This window comes from Suillus bovinus, assembly GCF_016758785.1.
Source record: "Suillus bovinus strain UH-Sbo-P2 chromosome Unknown EDB93scaffold_57, whole genome shotgun sequence".
Taxonomy (NCBI): Eukaryota; Fungi; Basidiomycota; class Agaricomycetes; order Boletales; family Suillaceae; genus Suillus; species Suillus bovinus.
In genome coordinates this window covers 73,815-95,124 of record NW_024542113.1, presented here as the reverse complement: position 1 = coordinate 95,124, position 21,310 = coordinate 73,815, and the positions used below count along the sequence as shown (strand labels likewise).

Genomic DNA, 21,310 nt, shown 5'->3' with positions numbered 1-21,310 from the left:
CTGGCAAGGACGCCTTTCAACCTCCACCTCTAAAAATGGCAGCAACCTACTGGTAACGAGTCTATTTTTTTCGATTGGAGAATATATGGATCTGTGAACCCATCAGGCAGTCGTTCCACCGGATACTGACAGATCTAGAGATGGACGTATGAACCCAAGAACAATTTGGTGATACCATGCGTCCCGATATCTCGATTTCGCCGCACTGCGTGTCAGATGCTGTGAGCGGTGCATCTACGTTTCATCATGATGATCTTTCGTGTCGTTGTTCCCTCTCTGTCGCCGTGCCGCATTCAGCCCCATTGCGGTACGTACCACGCGCTTTGCTACCAAGGCAACGCAGGGGGAGTTCCAAAAGGAGGGCTCTATGAGCTGTAGCTCTCTGTCCCTCCTGACTCAGCACGGACAAGTGCGATATACCACATCAGCATACTCAGTACTCGAAGCTGAGGCATAGCGGCGAAATGCGTGTCAGGTGTTGCAGACATGGCAACGCTTCTTTGTATCCGCTTAGAAGTCTAGGATGTTGACCACGCTGCTGCCACCCCAACATCACGTACTCCGAGATGACCGCTCAACCATCCAGACGAGATTTCGTCAGACCAAGGACGCAATACAGTAGTTTTACTCACCAGCTTCTGCCGTGTAATATTTGCAATTATTGCCAAAGTATGCATACCGAAAGCACGAAAGTCTTCAACGGTATATATAGGGGATGACTGACCACAGCCTCTGCAGTGCTGTCACCACCAATCACCCCTAATCCGCTAGTGTCAAGTAATTGATGCCGGAATCAAACAGTGCCCCGAGTAAAAATGGTGTACACACACTCAGGGAGGACGGGTACAAGTGATCACTTCCACATCGAAAATAATTTCTATTGATTTTTAGTAAGTTGCTCGATTCAGAGCGTGCTACCCACACGACCCGCCGATAGTGAAAGAATTTTTTCGAGTGTTTATTGAACCATATCATCCGCTACATTCCCTAAAAACTCTTCCTTCCCCAACCCAGTCGAACGGCCCCTCCAGCATATAAAAGACTCACCCCTGGTCGTCCTTGACGTCCTCTCACCAACCTCGTCTTGACGCAGTCCAATGGTTTCTGACTCTGCTCGTATAGCCGACCTGCCGCTTGAAGTATTAGAGCGCATCCTATTGATTTTGGACCCTCTTGATGTTGCGAGTACAGCGCAAGTGTGTCGGCTCTTCCGCGGGCTCGTCTACTCTGTCAGTGATGAGCATTTCTGGCGAGCTCTTTACTTGGCACAATCATTTGATGACCCCCGCGAGGCGGTGACCTACCTCGGCGATCGCCGGACCAATATCAAATGGAGGGAGGAACTACAGCGGATCATCCGCGCGAGGACAGTCGTAAAAGATGTTACTGTCTGTCGACCAGATGAAAGATGTCAAGTACTACGAACCTTGCTTGACATGGTGACGAACGTACCACCTCTGCCTTTCCCTGAGAGCGAGCCGACCTCCCGTAATGTGTTATGGATACAGACGCTCCTACAGGACGGCGCGTTCCTCGATCTGGAGAGTCAATCGCATGAAGAAGAACAGCTCCGCGCACGGTTGCACGCATGGTTCGGGTTGACTGATAGAGACGCATTGGCGACGCAGAGAGTAATATCCCGAGCATATGTTTACAGTCAGCGCAACTACCGGTCCTCGAACAGTTTTGGGCCTTTTATGCGAGATGGGAGTGGAGTAGTCAATTGGGTGCATATGCAGAAGCTCGCACATGTTTTTGCTAGCGCGTTGATGGAGAAGGATGAGGATGAAGGGTTTGGATTTGAAATTTGCTCCTTGAACCTGGCTTTTTGTCAAGCCGTCATACCGCCTCGCCTAGATCTGAACCGGGAGACTGATTGGGCTGGCGTCGAGGGCTTGTGGCGCATCTCTTATTGTTTCATGGATCATCGGGAGTTACTAAGTAAGTCAGAGATTGTCTTGTTTTTCGATTATCTCTGACGTGGCATATTGCTCCCGTCCAGTTTACAATGACCTCAATGTATGTTCTACCGCCCTTGTTACCTTATCCCATCTGACATAAATTTATAGTTACCAGAGGACGAGCCACTTGATCCCTCTATATTTGAAGAAGGAGAATTACAAGAGACGTTCTGCACAGTAGACATATTTTTCCGTGTGATCAATGTGGAGCCAGACCCGGATCACCCGACACGACCAAAAATCAACTACATAGGAGAGATGGATGGTAATTTCTCGGTGGTTGGCTACGTCAAACTCACGCCTGACGACCAGATACGATGGCACTTTGTAAGTTTTAACAAGTCAACTCAATCTTATTCTTGCTGACGCCAAGATTGCCGGGTACAGGTCGCTGGTAACGGAGATCAGCCAGTGTGGTGGTATGTGTTCCTCGCGCTTACATTGTTCATCATTTGGTAACCATATACTCCACGACAGGGGTGAAGCGATTGTTATGGGGAATATTCGTTCTCAATTTGGAGTTCTTGGGGCTTGGTCTACGACTTTGCATGACCCACAGGATCCCATTGGTGCGTGGAAATGTCCTTTGGTCGATTTCTCACATCAGTGATTAATGCCCGGCTTCAGGTCCATTCTGGATGCAGTGCCAGCATCCTATCGAAGACTAAGCTCTTCGCCCTTGATGATTATTCGTAATGACTACTGCAAATGCGGTCGCACATGCTGTACATATATATTCTTTTTTGGGACAATGGGGTCTGTAGTAGAGTCGACATGTAATTTGGACGTATTGATTGGGTTGCCGACCCGGAATTGATCATGAACGCCAAGGGTACAAGAGGAGCCTCCTGATTTGGTCAGAAAGACTGACTAGAAGATGATGAGTTCACTAGTGATATGAACCGTGTGAGCCTACTTCATAGGAATAACGCTTTGATAAGACTCTACTAGCCTGGTTAAGCTAACAAATGACAATCTCAGTCCTCGTCGTCTGTCTCGGCAACATCTGCCGCTCTCCTATGGGAGAAGCCGTTCTCCGCAACGAAGCCCTCAAGCGCGGCATCACCGATATCCACATCGACAGCGCTGGAACAGCTGCGGCACACATCGGGGAAGATCCCGACGAACGGCGAGTACAACCCTTCCCTCGCACCAGACTCGAGCTTATCATGCACCATAAGGACCATCGAAGTATGCAGCATGGTACAGTGTTCCCTTCCTCACCCAGCATCTTGATACCTACCAGGAGTACCACTGCAGAAAGGCGTTCCCATTTCCCACTCTGCGCGACAAGTCCGCGCATCAGATTTTACATCGTTCGACTATATACTCGCTGCTGATGTTTCTAACCTCCGCGCGCTGGAGAGACATGTGGGTCATAAGGAGGGATCGAAAGCGACGGTGAGGCTTTGGGGATCTTACTTGTCGGATAATAAGGCGATTCAGGACCCGTATTACGGGGGATTGGTGAGTCGGTTTTGTTGTTGCTGTTGGTGGGGAATGATCTTAGAGATGGCGTATGCGCAGGATGGGTTCACGAAGGTCTACGAGCAGTGCGTGAAGCTTTCAAATGCGTTTTTGGACGAGGTCGCTGGGAAGGAAAGTTAGTAGGGGGGTGTAGTCAGAACACACAAGATGGAAGATACCCTCATAATACCTGTACTTTTGGTTGGAATATCTATGTAGCGCTTCACCGACTTCATCGGTTTCGGTCAGACAATATTATGCGATTGAAGGCTTCCGGTCTTCATCAATCGGGATTGCGATCTTCAAGTCTGGAAGGCCCTACTAGTACTTATTGGTGATACTTGCAATTTAGATTTCCAGCCGCATGACAATGCAAGTCAGCCTATCCACCAGTAGTATACACTGGTGCTAACCTTCAACGGAACGTACCTTTGATAACCGCGAGGAAGATCGAATTCGGATCTGCTATCATTCAGGACCATTTATCGTCGAGTCAGACGCGCAGCGCCGCTAGATTGAGAATGCTATTCGAAATTACATGTCCTCTGTATGTGTACAAGCACCCGAAGTGCAGTGCAGATCTGAACAGGAATCGTGTCGTAAAGATGAAAATAAAAAAGGGGACATGAAAATGGATCTAGCGCGGCCTTTCCACCGAAGGAAAGTTAAGATAGTGATACATACAGAGTCCAGGAACGATCATAGCTGAACGGTGAACTTGAGTCTGCCGTCCGCACAAGGCTCGCATTTTACTTTCTCCATGTTGTCCACTACAAAGTGGGCGCCAACGTGCTCGATCTGCTTCCTCTCATGGCTGGTGCACACAGCGATGACAGTGGCACCGCTAGCCACACCTGCGCGGATCCCACTTGGGGAATCCTCGAACACAACACAGTTTTTCGCAGAAAAACCGAGTTCGCTAGCAGCAAGGAGAAATGGGTCTGGGGCAGGTTTGCCAGCCTTGAGACGCTTGTCGTCTGCTGTGATGGTCACCTTGGGCGGGGTAATGCCAACGCGAGTCATGCAACCATATGCTGTAACGATAATAAGGATTATCCTTTATCGCAAATAGAAATCTGCATACCATATGTTTTTGCACCTGAAGTGGCGACAGCGTAACGACCTTCAGGAATGGAACTCATCATCCTCTTGACACCGGGCAAAATCCGCACTGAACGATCAACACTCGCGGCTTCCTGTTGCCAAGCCTCAAGGACGTGTTTCTTCTGATTTGCCTCGAACATGATGATGTCCTGTTGATCTTCCTCCATGATAGAGTCTTCGAATTGGGGACCCTGACCGTAAACAGAAGCTTCGGGTACGACCGACATAGTCAGCATGTTATTCAGCTTGCTGGCAAATGATGGCCGACGAGGCGAGACGAATGAAGATGCACGAGAAGAAGGGGCAGAATTGCTTGGCGAGAAGGAAAGATCAGGGGTTGCATAACCGGAGCTAAGAGGGGAATTCAAGGAAGGGGAGCTCGCAGGTGAGTTGAGCTGCGAGCCAGGTCCGTGCATGTTATACGCGTCGGCGAAGAAGAGAATGCTCTTCTCGAAATTTTCTACCTCATCGTCCATCTCATGTGCCTTGATATGGGGCTTAAATTGAGCGAGGTTGTCGACGGCGCGCTTGCCGTGGGTTGCAGCGATAACGTAAGCGGGATCTTGACCGATGTCTTTGGCGACTTTACCCCAGGCTGCCTCGACAGCTGCAATAGAGTCTGTGAGGGTACCGTCCTGTAACGCACTGGCAGAGTTAGATTTGGAATACCAATGAAAGAAAATACACACCATGTCGAACAGGACAGCGTCGACGAAGAATGTGTGGACGTTTTGAGACGACATGATTATTTCGTTCAAGATTGTGGTGAGGGTAGATGTGAAAGGGTGGGTTAGATACGAAAGGCTGCTGGAGCTAAGAGAGGCTGAAGATGCTAGTGAACAGACGTTTGGTGACCCATCTTATATACTCTCGCGTCTAACAGACCTCCTTGTTTTGTGAGTGACGTCAAGGGACCAAAAAAATTGCTATGATAGAAGATGCCGCTGCCAGTGGAGTTGCCTTGACAGGGAACAATTAATTTCGCACCAGGTGGTGCCCGTTTGATCACGGTAGCGTCCTGGTAAATATGATAGGTTGACTGACAGTTGCCGAACCCCGGACATCTAGTGAGGACTTAACAGGAGGGCTTTGGGCTACCGGGGCAAGCGAGATCAGCGGTTTCGAAAGGAACGTTGATGTTAAGAGTTGCCTAATACGTGAGCGCACCGTCGGCACAATGGGTATGTAAAATTTTTGCCTCTTTGCCGGGTCCTTTTCGACCAAATTAGGGATGACTAAGAGTCCAAGCATCACGCATCACAAGTCTGAGACACGTCAATATGAACGGGCACGGACACGGTAGTTATCGTTACCGTAAGTTTCGAACACATATTCTCATATGGGAGTCTAAGCCGCGTAATTGCACTCTTCCTGGGCTCAAAGCAACGCCTTTTCGCGAAGTTTATCACACTTATTTCCGTGTTGACCGTGCTGACAATGTGAGAGACTCATCTGTTATCACTCCTCACTGACGCCCTCACCAGCGCCTCTAGATAATAGGTGGCCAATGGCAGATAAGCTCGCTCCAATTAAAGCCAATTTGGTCAGCGTCCCCTAACAAGTTCAGACTTTGTCCTACATACAGTATCACCACATTCGCCATCTCGTTGTTCGCGAGAACCTGATGCTGTTCTGATATGTCATTTCAAGACCATGTGGTTCGATAGGCCCCCACCTCGCACACCCCCTCATTCAGAAGTTTTACAACCTCTTTCTTCGTGCCTGATAGCACAAACGTTCCTATCTATTCGCGCACGGTCAGGGGGAACTATTCATCGAATATGTATTTCTGCTTTGTATCAGACGCACCTAGTTAGCTTCGCTCTTCTCAGCAAGCACTTCGCTTTAACTGTTTCGCGAAGGTCCATTCTGACCCTGATGCCACAGATATGTAGAACTTTATCTATCCAACTAGAAGTGTTCGTTCATATCCAGCGACTCGGTTTCGCCATTCATTCATGTATCATGAGCTGTGGCGTTTCCTTTGTTGTCTTCCCTCTCTCTTCGAAGTGGGAACGCCGTCGACGTCATGGGAATCTATTTAGGACCCTTGGAGCTCATGCATAAGCGACAGTGGCAGTGACGTGATAAGTACTGACCTTGTCATACAACCAGTCACACATATGCTCGACCCAAAAACAAACAGACTTGACCAACTGCGGACGTCACCGATAAGCCATCGACCGGGTCTTTCAGCCAGCCGCAAAAACGCGCTCTCCGTCCATGAATCGGTCAAACCTTCCATCGGCTTCGAAGGTAACGATAAGCAAATTTTTCGTCTTCCAACCTGGACCACCCAGTTCCAAAAGAAGTCAATTTTCCAGTCAACTTCGTGTATCAGTGATAAGCATCTATATGAACTTCCAAGCTAGACCAGCCAGTTGAAAGAAAAAAAAACACGCTCTCATGCATCAGTGATAAGTATCACCTTCCAACCTAGACCAAGCAGTTGAAAAAAAAACGCGCTCTCACCCGTACAACGCCGTGCGTCGGCAATCGCATTAAAACCGAGTCGCTGGGGTCATGAGTGCTTTTAACACCATATCTGTAGGAAGTGGAATCCAATTGCAAGCTTCAACTAGGGCAGCGAACAGATAATCAGCCGCACAACCAGAACTGGTGTTCACCGAGCCCTGAAAAACCAACAAGCTGACTGAGAACATCAAATAATTTCTGCCGTTTCTGATCGACATTTTTTTTTCACTCTTCTTTCCGTCCCATAACCGATCGTAGAGGTAGGTTCTACGCCCCGAAAATTTGGGATAGGAGAGCGATGCACGTTTGCTTGCGAATGCGGTGTATGATTTGGTATTTGAGGATATTTAATATATGCGTAACTTGCAAGTCTCAATACCAGCCGCTTTGTCGGCGGTGGATCGTCGGACAAGGCGTTTGGAAGCACTTCTTCGAGAGCGAACTGAGTTAGCCTCGACACCGGCCCACTTTGTCGGCTCGGGGAAACGGTTGTGGATGCCATCGTTGGACAAGGCAGAGAGAGCATTTCGCACTCAAACTCCGCTTACCACCTTATTGGGCAATTGCAGCATTGGAGGATCAAACACAGAATCACTCTGCAAACGAACAAGTTCCAGTATCGAATTACACGACGGAAATGCTGCATACATATACATGTACAAAACACATGTATAATAGAAACTATAAATCTTATGCCTGCACTGTTGAAACTTTGCAAAATTTGTCCTGGTGAGGTTGACCTGGCGGCACGGCGAAACGCGCCGAGGAAACACTCAATTGCAAGGCACTCGAGGCAGCAGTTGAATCCTCGAGGAAAATGGTGTTGTGCTTGATGTTGGTGGCCGATATTAGTTGGTGAGACGGAAAGGATTGCTGTGGTTGGTTGATTCTTTAACAACTTTAATGTAAATAGGTCAGGTATGTACACACATTTCATGAAGCATACCCGACCACAATTCGCAAGGCCGAGGGCGCAAAGCTGAAATGCATTGCAGTCTGCTCGGAAGTCCTGGAACGGTACTTTACGAGTTACATGAGCAGGTGACAATTCAAGTTACAAGAGTGATCAAACTCACCGAGAACGAAGGGATATTGTTGCAGGCAAGTTCCGCATCCGGCCCCGAGGTCATAATAGTATCCCCGGAAATTGCGATATCAAAGACACACATGTTTCGGGACGCTGTGTTATCAAATTCTGCATTTAGTCGGCACCTTCGTGGAGTGTAAGTAGATGAAACGCACTATGTTGGTCTATGGTGGGGTACGTTCCACCAAGACTATGACGGTATTGGAATGTAGGATTATGGGTCAACTTTCTTTCTGAGATAACGTGGGTTTGCTCTGCTGCCGAGCAACAAAGAGCTTTTTTTTGGTTTCTTATGTGGAAGGAGGCAGTACTCAAGAGCCTAAACTTAACGATCAGCACGATGTGTCGCATGTTATGAGAATCGCGTACTAGTTCTCACACATACCTGATTAAGACAAAGTCAGATATTTATACTCTGTTCGTTCAGCACCAAGTGTTATGATTGGCAGTTGCCTTTCACTGACACACCGTCTCATCGGCATGTAAGGCGGCCAGTCACGAGTCCACGCCACTTGTGCGTAACTGTCATTAGTAGCAAGGGAACTGCGGAGTTAAAGCACGAGGTCTTGAACCATAAGCGTTCCCAAAAATATACTTAGTGGTGCGCTTTATGTCTGGTATCCGGGCGTTGAGAAGGACGGACGACAGAAACGATATCATTAGATTAGGGGATCGCCGAGGAGCAACTGAACATGGAAAAGCCCCAACGGCCACTATACATAGCTGAGCGCTGAACCACCGAGGAGACATATGTTTGATAATAGATATTTGTTGTATTCCGACCTATTACAGAAGTTCAGCGTGATCTCGCATCAGATGTATTAATACTTTGAATTATGGAGCGACGGCGGTAACTTCAAGTTCAATGTCCTCGTCGAATGCAATTTTTTCATGACGCTAACCAGTTGACTGCTCGTGGTCCGATCACCGTTAAATCACTAGACACGATATATCAGCATGTAGTCGCAAGACTTGCAGCCCACTGGCACCTAATACCTACCACGAATAGACAGGGGCGAAGGAACTCTTTCTGCTGAGTTTCAGGATTGGCTGTGATTTGAGATATGATGATGTGTAGTGTAAGGCTGGCCTGCTCGCCGATCGACGAAGCATACTAAATAAATTTTGATGTCGTTGCAGTGTAAGTTTGGTGCAAGTGTATAAGAAGTCGATCTAGCGGAGTTTGAAATGTTACTGTGCTAGCTTGACCAGACATAATGTGCACTGTACCGTCTCAGCATCGGAAGCACTTCGTAGCATTTAGAATAACTTTGCCAACTCACAATATGCAGCAATTAGCCAATCAGGATAAAATTAGGAAAGCTCTACGATAATCTTCGAGAATACCAGTAGTGTTTCGACGGAAGACCTATCATATTCGTGCGTAGTATACTCGTACCCGAGGGCATAAATACCTACGTGCGGTGTAAGACACATGTTATAACAAGACAAGATAGACAAACAACGAGAAGAGAGAAGAGAGAGCAGACAAAAAAACAATCGGAGAGCCAGCCGGGGCAAGAGATGGGATGAAGAATAAAGTTAATGAGAGGATGGATCGGGCAATGCTCGCCGAAAGAGTCCGTGTAGTCGAGATGAATGCCGTGGATATAATGCACAAATGGCAGAAAAGAGAAGAAAAAGGCAAATTACAACTCGGATTTCTTTCCCAGTCATTAGTGTATAGTCACCAACAATCGTCAATTGGACTTACTTTGGAGAGAGGCTGGGGAAACACACGCACAGCGACCCTAAGATCGCTATGAAAACACCTCAGTCACAGTCCGTCGCCTCTCCCGCCTTTGCGAAGGTATAGTGACGGTGCGTGACTGAGAACTGCCATTGTCACCTTCCCTTTCGTCACGAATGCTGTCCAATGACATACGAGCAGCCCGTACACCAAACGTTCGCCGGCGAGTATCTCGCTCCGTCTCTGAGCCGGAAAGTGGAGAACGGACTTGAGCAGGCGAAGGTGCCCGAGGAACGTTTGCGTCTTCTTCAGTGTTGGCAGAGGACATAATGGCCTTCCTGCGTGCCTCGTCTCGTATATGCTGTTGTTGCAGCGCAGATAGTGATACTTCAGAAGGACGTGAGAATGTTACAGACGAACGAACGGAGTCTTTGGAGTCAACGCGTGATAGAGGAAATGTTGAGTTTTCAGGGGAATTGGATACCGTATGGGTAGTTACAGCGGTTGTCGGATTGGCAAGTGGCAGGGGCATACCTCGGATGGTAGCAGCAGATGTGGTAGATGATTTGCGATAGTTGCTTTTGTCTAGTGAATTGCTCGTCAACTTGCTCATAAGCGATTCAGAAGGTAAGGTAGGAAGAGGAGGGGGGACGGCAAGAGATGGAAGTGGTTTTTGGCGGCCCGCAGGCACACCCCGAGCGGCAGGTGTCGGTGAAGGCTCATACTCTAGAGAAAGATCAACAATATCGGACGAGGAATTATGAGAAGCGAGTGCATTTGACGTCATTTGACGATCACGGTGTTCTCGTGGTGTGAAAAGCCTACGTGTGGCAGAAAGCGGCAGCGGGGGAAGAGGAAGGGATTTGCGAAACAAAGGCTGATCTTCTGGATCACGGTCTCTTGACGAAGGCGGACGTACAACAACTCCTTCATCATGGCCACTTAGCCTTCTGGACAAGTCAGCAGTGGGAGCAGAAGGCTCCCAACTCCGTCTTGACTCCACACTCCTCCTTCCATCCTGTCGACTTCTATTACTGCTCCTATCTATTTCGGGTGTTCGACGGGAAACGTCATCATCAAGGCCGCTTCTGGAGTGCTGTGGTCCGGGTTCATTCAAAGCACCAGCGGATGCCTCCTTTACAATTCTGCCGATTCCAAGCAAAAATCCTGTGATCGTTCGGACGACTTCATCGCTCACACGCAGGCTCTCGCGGTACTCCCCTCCGACCCTCCTCCAAATTTCACCCGTGGGTATCGTACCCGATGTTTCATCATCCATCTCAGCGTCAATCTGCTGTTCCAGCGCTCGATTTGTACCCGTTCTCAACAACGCATTCAACTTCTCAGAAGCAAGAACGATAGTCTCTGCGCTGCGGAACAGATCTGGTGCAGACGCAGACTGATTTGGCAGACGGGACAAGACATTCTCGAACATCTTCAAAGACTCTAGCATGAGCTTGGTATGCTCCGCGCTCTGTTGGTGACTGGAGACCGACCCATTCCCAAGAGGTGTCATTGTTGTATGACGTCGAGTGAGTGCGACGCTACGTGATCTGTCTGGTGGTGTTGGTGCTGCTGGGGCTTGTTGAGGAGGAAGCGGACGGATACCAGGCGATGCTCCCGAATGTTGTCGCTCAATACCCGAGTATTGCCGCCTGGAGCGGAGCAAAGATGCCGCTCCCCTTCCAGAATTTTCATCCTCCTCGTGATAGAACTCTGCCATCGAGGTTGCTGGCCTTGAGGAAGCTGTGCGCGCCCCTCTCAAGTCTCGTTCAACCAAAAGTGAAGATGAAGCTCTGCTCGGATCTGACGACAGATGTGGCCTTGTGGAGGGACCTACACCTTCACTGAGTCGCGTGCCACTCGAGCCGCTTGCCCTACTCCTGTCATCTGCAACTCTGTGTTCGTCCTCCCACTCAACGTTTCGACGGGTGCCAGAGGCAGCCGTCCGTGCGCGACGTAAAGACACGTGCGAGCCATTGCTATGTGCAAAGACGTCATCGTTGGTCTGGGTCCCGTTCCGCATACCTATGCCAGCAGCACGCAAGCCTTCACCAACCAGACGTCCTCCAACTCCCAGGGTGCTTTCGGCGCTGCCGCCGCGTTGTGTTTGTTTGCGACTAGAATCTGGAAGGTTGGAGATATCGTCCGATAGCCAGCGCGTTTGGTGACGGCGCGTCAGTTCGCGAACGGTTGACGGAAGGTTAGCCCGAGTGCCGCGTGGTGAATATTGAGGATTGGGATTTGTGTATGAAGAGGTTCTGTGAGAGGTGTTGGCATTAGAAGTGTAGCTATCCTGACGCGAGTTATGATGTGGTGTCATAGGCTCGATGGAAGTCTGAAGTCCGTCTGTCAGCGGAAGTCGAGAAAACTAGAATAAGGCGTCTTACCCTGCTATCCAAAGTACGGACTCGATCACCGTCTCTGAATTCCCTTGGAAGCGGCTGTCGCGAACGCCGGTTAACGCTACCTGTACCTGTTGGACTCCGTCGTGAAGATGCTACGGCGGCTAGTGCGGCACTCGTCACATCGTACGCTGCGTTATCTCTAGGGACAGATAGTGCACTGGCGATAGATACTCGTTTCCGAGGAGTGTGCGAAGGGGCAGGAGAAGGCCGTCGAGATCTAGCCGGTGAAGCGGGAGCAGATATGCGGCGTTCTCTTGTACTAGTGCTTGGAGGAGACGTTGATGGACGTTCTGGAGATGAGGAACCATATGAGCGAGAGTTGGAATGTGAATTAGAGTACGAGGGAGTTGGAGCACGCTGACTCTCGCGTTCTGTCTCAGAGCCAGAAAGTGCACTATCATATTGCAGTGCTCCATCATACTGTCTTGTCACGATGTTAGAACGCGAGTGGGAGGAAATCCGGGAGGCTGCAGAAGAGGAAGATGAGGAAGTGGATGCATGGATAGGAGGGAGCGGGGATCGAGATGCGCGGGAGTTTGCAGGAGAGGGAGTACGGGAAAAGGAAGAAAGTTTGTTCAGGGCCTGTGTTAGAATGAACCAAATGTAACAGAGTTAGATGGTATAATTTCATGTAGGAAAAGCGTAGAGCCGCCGGAACAAAAGTGAAATTAGAGTTGTTGCAATTCACAATAACATAAGACACGTGCAAGTTACCAAGGGCAGGCTCCAATTAGAATGAGAGTCAACGAGCCAAAGAACACGTACCATGCGGTTGCGCTCAGCAAGGCTTTTAACTCGTTGCAAAGCCATGAGGTTTTCGTTTGGACTCTTTATTGCATGACTGCGGTCAAGGCGAGCGGTGTCGTCTTCTTCATTTGAATAATCGTTTTCGTCGTCGTCATCGTCGTCAATATTTCTGGAAGATTTTTCGGGTGTGCTGGGTGTGTCATAATTACGGTGGGGCATGTTTACGCTACCGGCATACGAGGCAGGTCGCTGGCGTAGACTGCTTGGAGTCGGACTCTTGTTATCACCTGTTGATCCGCTTCCTGTTGAATTGGTTGCGGGTGGTGAAGGAAGACCAGATGAACTCGATATTGCACTTGGGCTTTCTGGAGGCTCAGGAAAGTTAGGAATGACCTGCTCCTTGGGTGGTAACGATCCTAGGAAGATGGCGGATACAGGACGCCTCGAAGAAGAAATGAGTGGGCGCGGCGTCATCACAGCCAGAAAGGCTAATCATCAACCCGCAAGGAGAAAATAAAAGAGACCTGACAGCGTTCTCACTGTTGAGAACAGCGAGCAGAAATTAGTGATAGGGCGACTTCGACACCTTGGGCAGTGACTACAAAGCAGACGGTCCAAGGGAAACATTCGTGGGAATTTCAGGGACGTACTTATGATAACGCCGACGGGAGCAGCCGGAAGCTGGTAGTAAATTATAATTAATACCAACTCTATCATTTCAGTTGTCACAGCTGACGAGTCTAAGACGACGAAGTGAACATGTATCTGATCATATCTCATTACATTCAATATGCTCAGATATACGTTCACTTCTGCAGGCAGCATAAAGCACTTCTGTTACATGTACAACCATTATATTTCACACATTTCTGCTACGGCTTGCATACATGCTACATTCTCATGCATACCTCCAAGTTATTGTACAAGCTTCGCACATTTCGTGATATCACACATGTGTGTTACTCCTTGCATATATGCTGCAATTTCACGCATACGTTATACCACTCTGTTCGGGGTTTGTAAGCAGTAACCGGCCGTACACTCCAACGTCTTTGTTGTTCAAGTTGATGTATCTCTGAGATGGCCAACACCGAAGATGATGTTACAGTAAGTGGCCGTCATCTCAATCGCTTGAAACCGATAACAATGTCTCGTCAGTCACATCAAGACCATACTGCCATTGGAGATGAGCTGTATGGACTGTCTAGAGATCAGGGTGATCTGCAAGACCTCCAGCTAGCTATCAGTCATTACAACACAGCCCTTACTGAAGATGCCCTTGATTCCCAATGCAGCAGAAGCGACCAACTTTTGAAGTTGGGCACTGCTCTATCCCGGCGTTTCGATCTCGTTGGCGATACTGCTGACTTGGACGTTGCCATCCATTGCCAAGTGTGGCCATTGACCTTCAAACGCCAGACAGTCCTGATGTCCTAATCATGCACGCCAAGCATGCTCAAATGCTCATGAAACGCTTTGAGCTCCACATGAATCAATCAGACCTTGATCTCGCAATTGAGCAATACGCATGCATCTCCGATGAAACCGATCCTACACACAAAACATGGCTGATTGCCCTCGCCGATGCCCTGGTCACTCGTTTTTCCCATCGGGGAAATGTCAGAGACCTTAGCCAAGCTATCTACCTATACGAGTCTGTAGTCAACTTCTATGCCTCCAATGCACCCACTTTTATTCTCGGTAATCTATCCCTCGCGCATTTCTTTCGCTACCAACAGGAAGGTGATGCTTCAGATCTCACATCATCCATCGCCTATTCTACAGAAGCTCTCGATAAGATATCTTCCGAAGATCAAAACCGTTCCGTCCTGCTCAATAACCTTGCAAATGGCTTGCTTTTGCGCTTCAAAAAGCTTGCGGGCGCTGATGACTTGGAGCAAGCCGTCAAGTTTTATGGTTGTGTTATTGAACTATGTCCAGCGGGGCACAAAGGGCGTCTCCATGCTCTTAGTAATCTCGCGAGTGCAATCATGATCCGTTACGAACTACAAGCGTCTCCGGCAGACCTTGAAATCTCCTTGGGTTACTTCCACGAAGCGCTCGAAATCTGCCCCAGAAACCAGCCAGATCGCTTCATATTACTCGATAACTATGCAACTACCCTTCGCAAGCGTTTTCAACACACCGGTGACATGATTGACTTGGAAACAGCCATCAAAAATCATTATGAAGTGCTACATGTCTTGTCACCGTCTCATCCCCATCACTCTGACACATTATGCTCGCTTGGGAACGCCCTCCAGTCCCGATTCGCGTGTCAGGGGGATCCTGATGACCTTGTTGCAGCTGTAGACCACTACAGCGAGGCTCTCCGCCTGCGACCTCCATCACATCCAGAACGCGCTGATTTATTAAGCAACCTTGCCAACGCATCTTGCAAACTGTTCAACGAACAGAGAAACCCTCGTCTTCTTGACCAATGCATCGAGTATCACTCTGAAGCGCTCCAGTTTAGCCCAGAAGGGTTTCGCCGGCCGTTGTTGCTTCACAATCTCGCTTCATCTCTTACTACGCGTTTCCTGTACCACAATGACGCCAAGGACCTGGACCGGGCATTGGAGCTAGGTACTTCTGCATTGAAACTACGTGAAGAGGGCAATGAATACAGATTGTCCACTCACGTCATGCTAGCAAACGCAAAGGGTCTTAAATACGGGCTTGAAGGGGATCATGCCATGCTTCAAGCTGCATTCCAACATCTCGACGAGGCATGCGGTATGTGCACTCCTGGTCACCCATATCTTCTCGACGTTTGGGAAGAGTATACCCGTATCCACCTTCATGCCTACTCCAAGGCACCGCAATCCACAGACCACTTGGAGCAAGCATTTCAGTACTTTAGAGCTGCGTCAACTCATATATCTGGAGGCTCGCTGCCAAAATTCCGCGTTGCGTTACGATGGGTTAAAGAAGCGGAGGCACACAAGCACCCGTCAGCATTGGATGCCCACCAGATTGTTTTGAGCATATTCGACCACCATTTCACGACAAAGCCATCCGTTGAATCACGACATCGCATAGTCCGTGAATACGCAGCCTCTTTGGCCGTAGACGCCGCATCGTGTGCTCTCAGACATGGGCTGGTCACACTCGCCGTGGAGATGCTGGAGCACGGACGAGGTATTTTATGGACATACCTCGCGCGTTTCAGGATGCCACTGGATGACTTGCAGAGCGCCGGTGAACATGGCTGTCAACTAGCCTCTGAGTTTCTAAGGCTGGGTTCCCTTCTTGAAGCCGCCGCGTGTGGTGCTGTGACTGAAGAGGGGTTACAACACTACCGATGTCTCCTCCAGGAATGGGACATCGTGGTAGATCAGATTCGGCTCATAGACGGGTTCGGCGACTTTCTTCTTGCACCGAGCTTCGCTAAGCTTAAGGAAGCTGCAAAGAATGGGCCAGTGATCATCACGAATGCCAGTCAATACTCCTGTGATGCAGTAATCGTCCATCACAAGCACGATCCAATCCACATCCCCCTGCCAGACATCAATACACCTGATATCCTTCGATTGTCTGACCAGTTCAGGTACTTTGCTACCAGTCCCGGCAGAGGACGCTCCATGGAAAGGGCGCTTACTGAGTCATTACGTCAAATATGGGACACCGTTGTCTTTCCTGTAGTCGAAAGATTAGAATCTTCTCTTCACCTTCCCAAAGGTTCGAGGATATGGTGGTGTCCCACCGGTCGTTTCAATAGCATTCCGCTCCATGCGGCAGCGTCGTTGCGGAAAGGCGAGAAAGGTCTACCCAATCTCTATGTTTCATCGTACACACCGACCCTTTCTGCCCTCCTGCGGTGCCAGAAATCACGTCACGTTCTCAACGACAAGACACCGCCACGGGTCTTAGCTATAGGACAGGCAGCACCCACGGGTGGTTTTTCAAAGCTCGGGACGGTTGATGAAGAACTCGATTCACTTCAAAGCATCTTAGCGCCCGCTATTCCGATGACACGAATGACTGGCGAAAGCGCAACATGTTCAGAGTCCCTCCGCGCTATTCATTCAAGCCCTTGGGTTCACCTTGCCTGCCATGGGAAGCAAGATGTGACTCGCCCTCTCAAGTCATGCTTTGCCATGAGCGATGGACCTCTGACGCTCTTGGACATTGTTCGCGCACCATCCAATTCCGTGCGGTGTTCAGAATTTGCATTCTTGTCGGCGTGCCACACCGCCGCTGGGGATCATAAAGCCCCAGACGAAGTTGTGCATCTTGCTGCTGCGATGCAGTTTGCAGGCTTTAGGGGAGTTGTTGGAACCATGTGGGCTGTGGATGACTCCGTCGTGGTCAATATGGTCTCGGCGTTTTACGAAGCCCTCCTCGAAAAATCACCAGAGCGACTGGACTCTGAGCATGCAGCAGTGGCTTTGAATGTAGCTGCAAAAAGAGTGGATAAAAGTGTTGTCCCACTGCAACAAAGGATCTTATTCATCCATGTCGGAATATGACTAGAGAGATACTTAGGGAAAACGTACATACCAGCTGAAAGACTAGATGCAGATACACTGTATTATTTACGACTTCTAGAGGCGACACGTTTGCTTTTTCCTGGCCTCTTACTACCTCCTGTTCCCCCTCGTCCTGCCTTCGATCCATGCCCTCCTCTTTTCCCTGGTGCAGAATCAAAGTTGTCCGTGGAAGCTTTGGTGTTTTGTTTTGACCTCCGGCCTTGACTACCAAAGCCGAATTTTTGATCGCGCGCATTACGCGTCATCTTCTTCCCACCAGGGCCTTTGGCATGCTTAGCAGGTCTGTCAGCGATGGCATCTTCAACTGCGATATCAAATGCATCGCCATCCGCGCCATCAGCCTCAGCATTTTCTAAGGCACCTTTTCGTTCTACGAGGACATTGGTGAGTTGATTGTCTCAGTAGAAATCAAGACGTACTTCTTTTGAGCCCCTTAAGTCGCTCCTCCATCTCCTTCTTGCTACGTTCTCTTTCCTTGAGCTTCTCCATCTGTACCTGCTTGCCAAACTTCTTCCCCTCCCTCTCTCTTCTCTTTTCTTCGGATTTCTTGATACCGGCACGTTCATCGAGTAACCGTGAACGAAGACGCTCCATGTGCGCGTCGGACTTGACCATCTCTGCAAAATAATCTGATGGACGCGTAAAAGGCAGAGAATGAGAGGCAGCAAGCGTGCGGGCAGTATTGGCGGCATGTAGCGCTTGTTTATAGCTAGATGCAAAATGAGTTTTTCTTAACGAAGCAAAATGGAAAAGTGCACTGACAACGCAAGCTCGCGATTGAGGTCGTCATCTACATCGGCCTCTATCACTTCTGGATACGATATAACGAGGGTATCTGTCCATGGTAATGACGGGTCGAGTCGAATTGTCTCTCTTATGCGACGAAGAGCAACCTGGAAAGTCGTGAGTTTCGCATGTCGCTCGACCAATGGATGGACACATACGGTGTTGTCGATTTCGACTTTTTGTTTTGGAACCACATCTTCGTCAATATGACCATCTTCGAGATCATCGAGTGCCACCACCTCTTCTTCATATTCTGAATTATCTGAGCCCGCTTCACTCCCATCCTCAGAGTTTTCTTCGTCTTCAACCTCCTCAACCTCCTCCTCACTGTCACCGGCTGAGCCCTCGTCCAAAGGTGAATGTGCAAGATACGGCCGGTCTGGATGCATGCCTGGGGACTTCAATGTCTGAGTCTAGGATCAGGTGGAGTTATTCAGTCGAACCTTAATTCCTAATTGGGTACTAGGTCTATACCTTGTAAAATTTCAGGTCGCGCGGGCACATTAATTACACGACGTAGACCATCACGAAACATGTATTCATAAGATATATCATAGTAGGGCGGCATCAAGGAAACATGATTTGCTACAGAGTGCCCTGTAGCACAATCCATCCCACTGATCTAGTAGGACATAAACCTAACTCCCGGGCCCATCCTACAGGCGAAGTGCGCAATCTTTCTGGTCTATGCCGATCCGCCAGCTGACCATGGTTATGAAACTGACCCGGACGATGCAAGTATTACTTCCGCAAAAGTTGCACTGCAAGTTGGGGGATATAATATGAAGGTAGTAGAGTCGGTCATCGCCATCCAATCCAAGCCTAGAAAAAGATGTTCCTAAGCGTCATACTAAATGCTTCGGGCGCTCAAAGAGTTCACACACTGTTGCCTTCCTCCATCATGAATGCTTTGGAGATAAGAAGAAATATCAAACGCTTCCGAATACTCATTATTGGAAGAGCGAACGCAGGAAAAACCACCATCCTCCGGAGGGTTTGTAAGACACGGGAGAACCCAGAAGTATACAACAGCGCCGGGAAAAAGGTGCGGTCCATGATACCAGTAGTATTACTAGAATGATCTTAGATTAACCGATGGACATTGGAGTTCAGATAGATCCTGCCGTGTTGATGGCATCTAGAGAGGTAGGGTGTATTCTGTGTTGTTAGTAACATCACTTGACCAGTTTTCAGCGCGGAATGCACGACATCGAGAATGAAATGGTGTTTCGAAACAACCCAGGCTTCGTCTTCCACGATTCACGTGGGTTTGAGGCAGGAGGACAGTCCGAATTCGATAAGGTGAAGGCTTTTATCGCAAGTCGTTCTAAGAAGCCACATTTGTGCGATCGAATCCATGTCATATGGTAATTGAATAATTTTTTGGCGTGCGCTATCTCACATCTGTGGTATAGGTACTGCATTCCGATGGACGAGGATGGCAGGTCTTTCACGGAAGGGGAAGTCAAGTTTTTTTCTCAGTGTGATACTGGAAGCAGTAAGACTTTGTATCTGCTGTTGTGTATCATCGACTCATTTCCAATTGTCAGTCGCAGTAATAGTGTTATTCACTAAATTCGACGCTCTCTACGATGATGAGTTTGCAGAGCTAATAAGCAAGGGAGTATCGAGAAAAGATGCTGAAGCGCTGGCCCCGCAGCATGCCAAAGATGCATTCGTCAATGGGCCACAACTAAAGCTTTTGTACAACTCCAAGGGCAACCATCGTCCTCCAAGATGTCACATATGCCTGCCTGGTAAGTCGACTAATTCTTGAGCTGCTAATAATCAATTCACGGCTTATCTTTGCTCTCCGACATCTAGATATGGACAAGGATGATGCAGACTGCGGGCCACTTATTGAACGCACGGCTGAAACTTTGGATGATGATACACTCAAACAGATGTTTGTCTCGACTCAGCGGACCAACTTGGAGGTGTGCATGAGATATGCAGTCAAATGGTAACTCCTCGAACCTTTCTTATCTGCGACAGAAGATCACTCACCGTGTATTGAGGCCACTTGCACAGCACCTAAACTTCTCTCAGAAAATCTCATCGTGCATATCTGGGAAATCCGACCGCCAGATTGTAAACGAGTTGGGTTTGTGGTTTCCATATACCTCAGTGAGATTGTAGGAATATTTCAAAACTTAGGTTTATATCGGACACTTACTTTTACTAGTAGTGTCTGATCATCTCTGCCAGCATGCTGACTTAAGGCATTCTTGATCCCTTAACAGGATGTGAGTTTGTTGACCCTCTTGAGCTTGAGCCTTGCTGACTGAACACATCCCTGATTTCTTGACAGGCTGTGAGTCTGTTGATCCTCTTGAGCTTGAGCCTCGCTGACCGAACATATCCCTTATCCCTTGACAGGCTGTGAGTCTGTTGGTCATCTGTCAAGCTCTAGCATCGCTGGCTGAATACATCGCTGATCCCTTGACAGGCTGTAAGTGTGTTGATCCTCTGTCGGACTCGAGCCTCGCTGAACAAACATGTCACTGAATCCCTGATAGTCTGTGAGTCTGTTGACCCTCTGTCGAGCTAGAGCCTCGCTGACAGAATGTATCGCCAATCCATTGACAGTCTGTGAGTGTGTTGATCTTCTGTCGAGCTCGAGCCTCGCTGATTGAATCCATCACCGATCTATTGACAGGCTGTGAGTGTCTTGATCCTCTTTCAAGCTCTAGCCTCGCTGGCTGAATGCATCGCTGATCCCTTGACAGGTTGTGAGTGTGTTGATCCTCTGTCGAGCTCGAGTCTCACTGACAGAACACGTCTCTGGCCCCCTGACAGTATGTAAGTGTGTTCCTCCGTCGAGCTTGAGCGTCGCTGGCCGAATGCATTGCCGATCCCTTGACAGTTTGTGAGTATTATCGAGCTTTAGCCTTGCTGGCTGGATGCATTGCTGATATCTTGACAGAATGTGAGTGTATTGATCTTCTGCTGAGCTCGAGCCTCGCTAGCCGAATGCATCGTTGATCCCTTGACAGGGTGTGAGTCTGTTTGTTCTTTGTCGGGCTTGGGCCTCGCTGACCGAACATGTGACTGATTCCTCGACAGTACGTGAGTGTGTTTATCCTCTGTCG

At 48.9% G+C, this 21,310-nt stretch overlaps 8 protein-coding genes across 8 annotated transcripts; 5 read left to right on the top strand and 3 right to left on the bottom strand.

The window, feature by feature from the left end:
- Positions 1-1,097: 1,097 nt before the first annotated feature.
- On the top strand, positions 1,098-2,571 carry EDB93DRAFT_1090563 (uncharacterized protein; the record flags this gene model as incomplete). The annotated part of the gene is made up of 5 exons (XM_041446281.1): positions 1,098-1,941; positions 2,003-2,019; positions 2,070-2,288; positions 2,349-2,380; positions 2,439-2,571. The coding sequence occupies 5 exons, from the start codon at positions 1,098-1,100 to the stop codon at positions 2,569-2,571; spliced, it is 1,245 nt and encodes a 414-aa protein (XP_041304717.1).
- A 358-nt stretch (positions 2,572-2,929) lies between these two features.
- Positions 2,930-3,569, top strand: EDB93DRAFT_1090649 (phosphotyrosine protein phosphatase; the record flags this gene model as incomplete). The annotated part of the gene is made up of 3 exons (XM_041446290.1): positions 2,930-3,094; positions 3,222-3,428; positions 3,489-3,569. The coding sequence occupies 3 exons, from the start codon at positions 2,930-2,932 to the stop codon at positions 3,567-3,569; spliced, it is 453 nt and encodes a 150-aa protein (XP_041304716.1).
- A 340-nt stretch (positions 3,570-3,909) lies between these two features.
- On the bottom strand, positions 3,910-5,730 carry EDB93DRAFT_1164941 (HAD-like domain-containing protein). The gene is made up of 3 exons (XM_041450157.1): positions 5,222-5,730; positions 4,513-5,167; positions 3,910-4,462 (listed from the first exon to the last, which is right to left on the bottom strand). The coding sequence occupies exons 1-3, from the start codon at positions 5,273-5,275 to the stop codon at positions 4,128-4,130; spliced, it is 1,044 nt and encodes a 347-aa protein (XP_041304715.1). The 5' UTR covers positions 5,276-5,730; the 3' UTR covers positions 3,910-4,127.
- A 76-nt stretch (positions 5,731-5,806) lies between these two features.
- Positions 5,807-7,526, top strand: EDB93DRAFT_1164934 (uncharacterized protein). The gene is made up of 5 exons (XM_041450156.1): positions 5,807-5,846; positions 5,916-5,971; positions 6,026-6,581; positions 6,632-6,819; positions 7,005-7,526. Exons 3-5 carry the CDS (start codon positions 6,186-6,188, stop codon positions 7,057-7,059), a joined length of 639 nt encoding a protein of 212 aa, XP_041304714.1. The 5' UTR covers positions 5,807-5,846; positions 5,916-5,971; positions 6,026-6,185; the 3' UTR covers positions 7,060-7,526.
- A 2,328-nt stretch (positions 7,527-9,854) lies between these two features.
- On the bottom strand, positions 9,855-13,413 carry EDB93DRAFT_1253304 (uncharacterized protein; the record flags this gene model as incomplete). The annotated part of the gene is made up of 3 exons (XM_041453433.1): positions 9,855-12,122; positions 12,175-12,774; positions 12,958-13,413. 3 exons carry the CDS (start codon positions 13,411-13,413, stop codon positions 9,855-9,857), a joined length of 3,324 nt encoding a protein of 1,107 aa, XP_041304713.1.
- Positions 13,414-13,647: 234 nt separating this feature from the next.
- On the top strand, positions 13,648-17,411 carry EDB93DRAFT_1299561 (CHAT domain-containing protein; the record flags this gene model as incomplete). Its single annotated transcript, XM_041454666.1, has 3 exons — positions 13,648-14,046; positions 14,098-14,331; positions 14,391-17,411. Exons 1-3 carry the CDS (start codon positions 14,020-14,022, stop codon positions 17,409-17,411), a joined length of 3,282 nt encoding a protein of 1,093 aa, XP_041304712.1. The 5' UTR covers positions 13,648-14,019.
- A 62-nt stretch (positions 17,412-17,473) lies between these two features.
- EDB93DRAFT_1090638 (eukaryotic rRNA processing) lies at positions 17,474-18,607 on the bottom strand (the record flags this gene model as incomplete). The annotated part of the gene is made up of 4 exons (XM_041446288.1): positions 17,474-17,802; positions 17,852-18,141; positions 18,195-18,325; positions 18,377-18,607. The coding sequence occupies 4 exons, from the start codon at positions 18,605-18,607 to the stop codon at positions 17,474-17,476; spliced, it is 981 nt and encodes a 326-aa protein (XP_041304711.1).
- Positions 18,608-18,941: 334 nt separating this feature from the next.
- Positions 18,942-20,457, top strand: EDB93DRAFT_717020 (uncharacterized protein). The gene is made up of 8 exons (XM_041457200.1): positions 18,942-19,263; positions 19,332-19,364; positions 19,413-19,585; positions 19,634-19,716; positions 19,769-19,975; positions 20,043-20,181; positions 20,237-20,353; positions 20,407-20,457. Exons 1-8 carry the CDS (start codon positions 19,051-19,053, stop codon positions 20,411-20,413), a joined length of 972 nt encoding a protein of 323 aa, XP_041304710.1. The 5' UTR covers positions 18,942-19,050; the 3' UTR covers positions 20,414-20,457.
- The last annotated feature ends 853 nt before the right edge of the window (positions 20,458-21,310 follow it).

Coding starts and splice junctions, on each gene's coding strand:
- EDB93DRAFT_1164941 (XM_041450157.1), bottom strand. CDS start 5,275: ATGTCGTCTCAAAACGTCCACACATTCTTCGTCGACGCTGTCCTGTTC. Junction 5,168..5,221: donor ACGCTGTCCTGTTCGACATG/GTGTGTATTTTC, acceptor AGTGCGTTACAG/GACGGTACCCTCACAGACTC. Junction 4,463..4,512: donor TTCAGGTGCAAAAACATATG/GTATGCAGATTT, acceptor TTATCGTTACAG/CATATGGTTGCATGACTCGC.
- EDB93DRAFT_1164934 (XM_041450156.1), top strand. CDS start 6,186: ATGTGGTTCGATAGGCCCCCACCTCGCACACCCCCTCATTCAGAAGTT. Junction 6,582..6,631: donor ATGGGAATCTATTTAGGACC/CTTGGAGCTCAT, acceptor ATAAGTACTGAC/CTTGTCATACAACCAGTCAC. Junction 6,820..7,004: donor CAAATTTTTCGTCTTCCAAC/CTGGACCACCCA, acceptor ACGCGCTCTCAC/CCGTACAACGCCGTGCGTCG.
- EDB93DRAFT_717020 (XM_041457200.1), top strand. CDS start 19,051: ATGTTCCTAAGCGTCATACTAAATGCTTCGGGCGCTCAAAGAGTTCAC. Junction 19,264..19,331: donor ACAACAGCGCCGGGAAAAAG/GTGCGGTCCATG, acceptor ATTGGAGTTCAG/ATAGATCCTGCCGTGTTGAT. Junction 19,365..19,412: donor TGTTGATGGCATCTAGAGAG/GTAGGGTGTATT, acceptor ACCAGTTTTCAG/CGCGGAATGCACGACATCGA.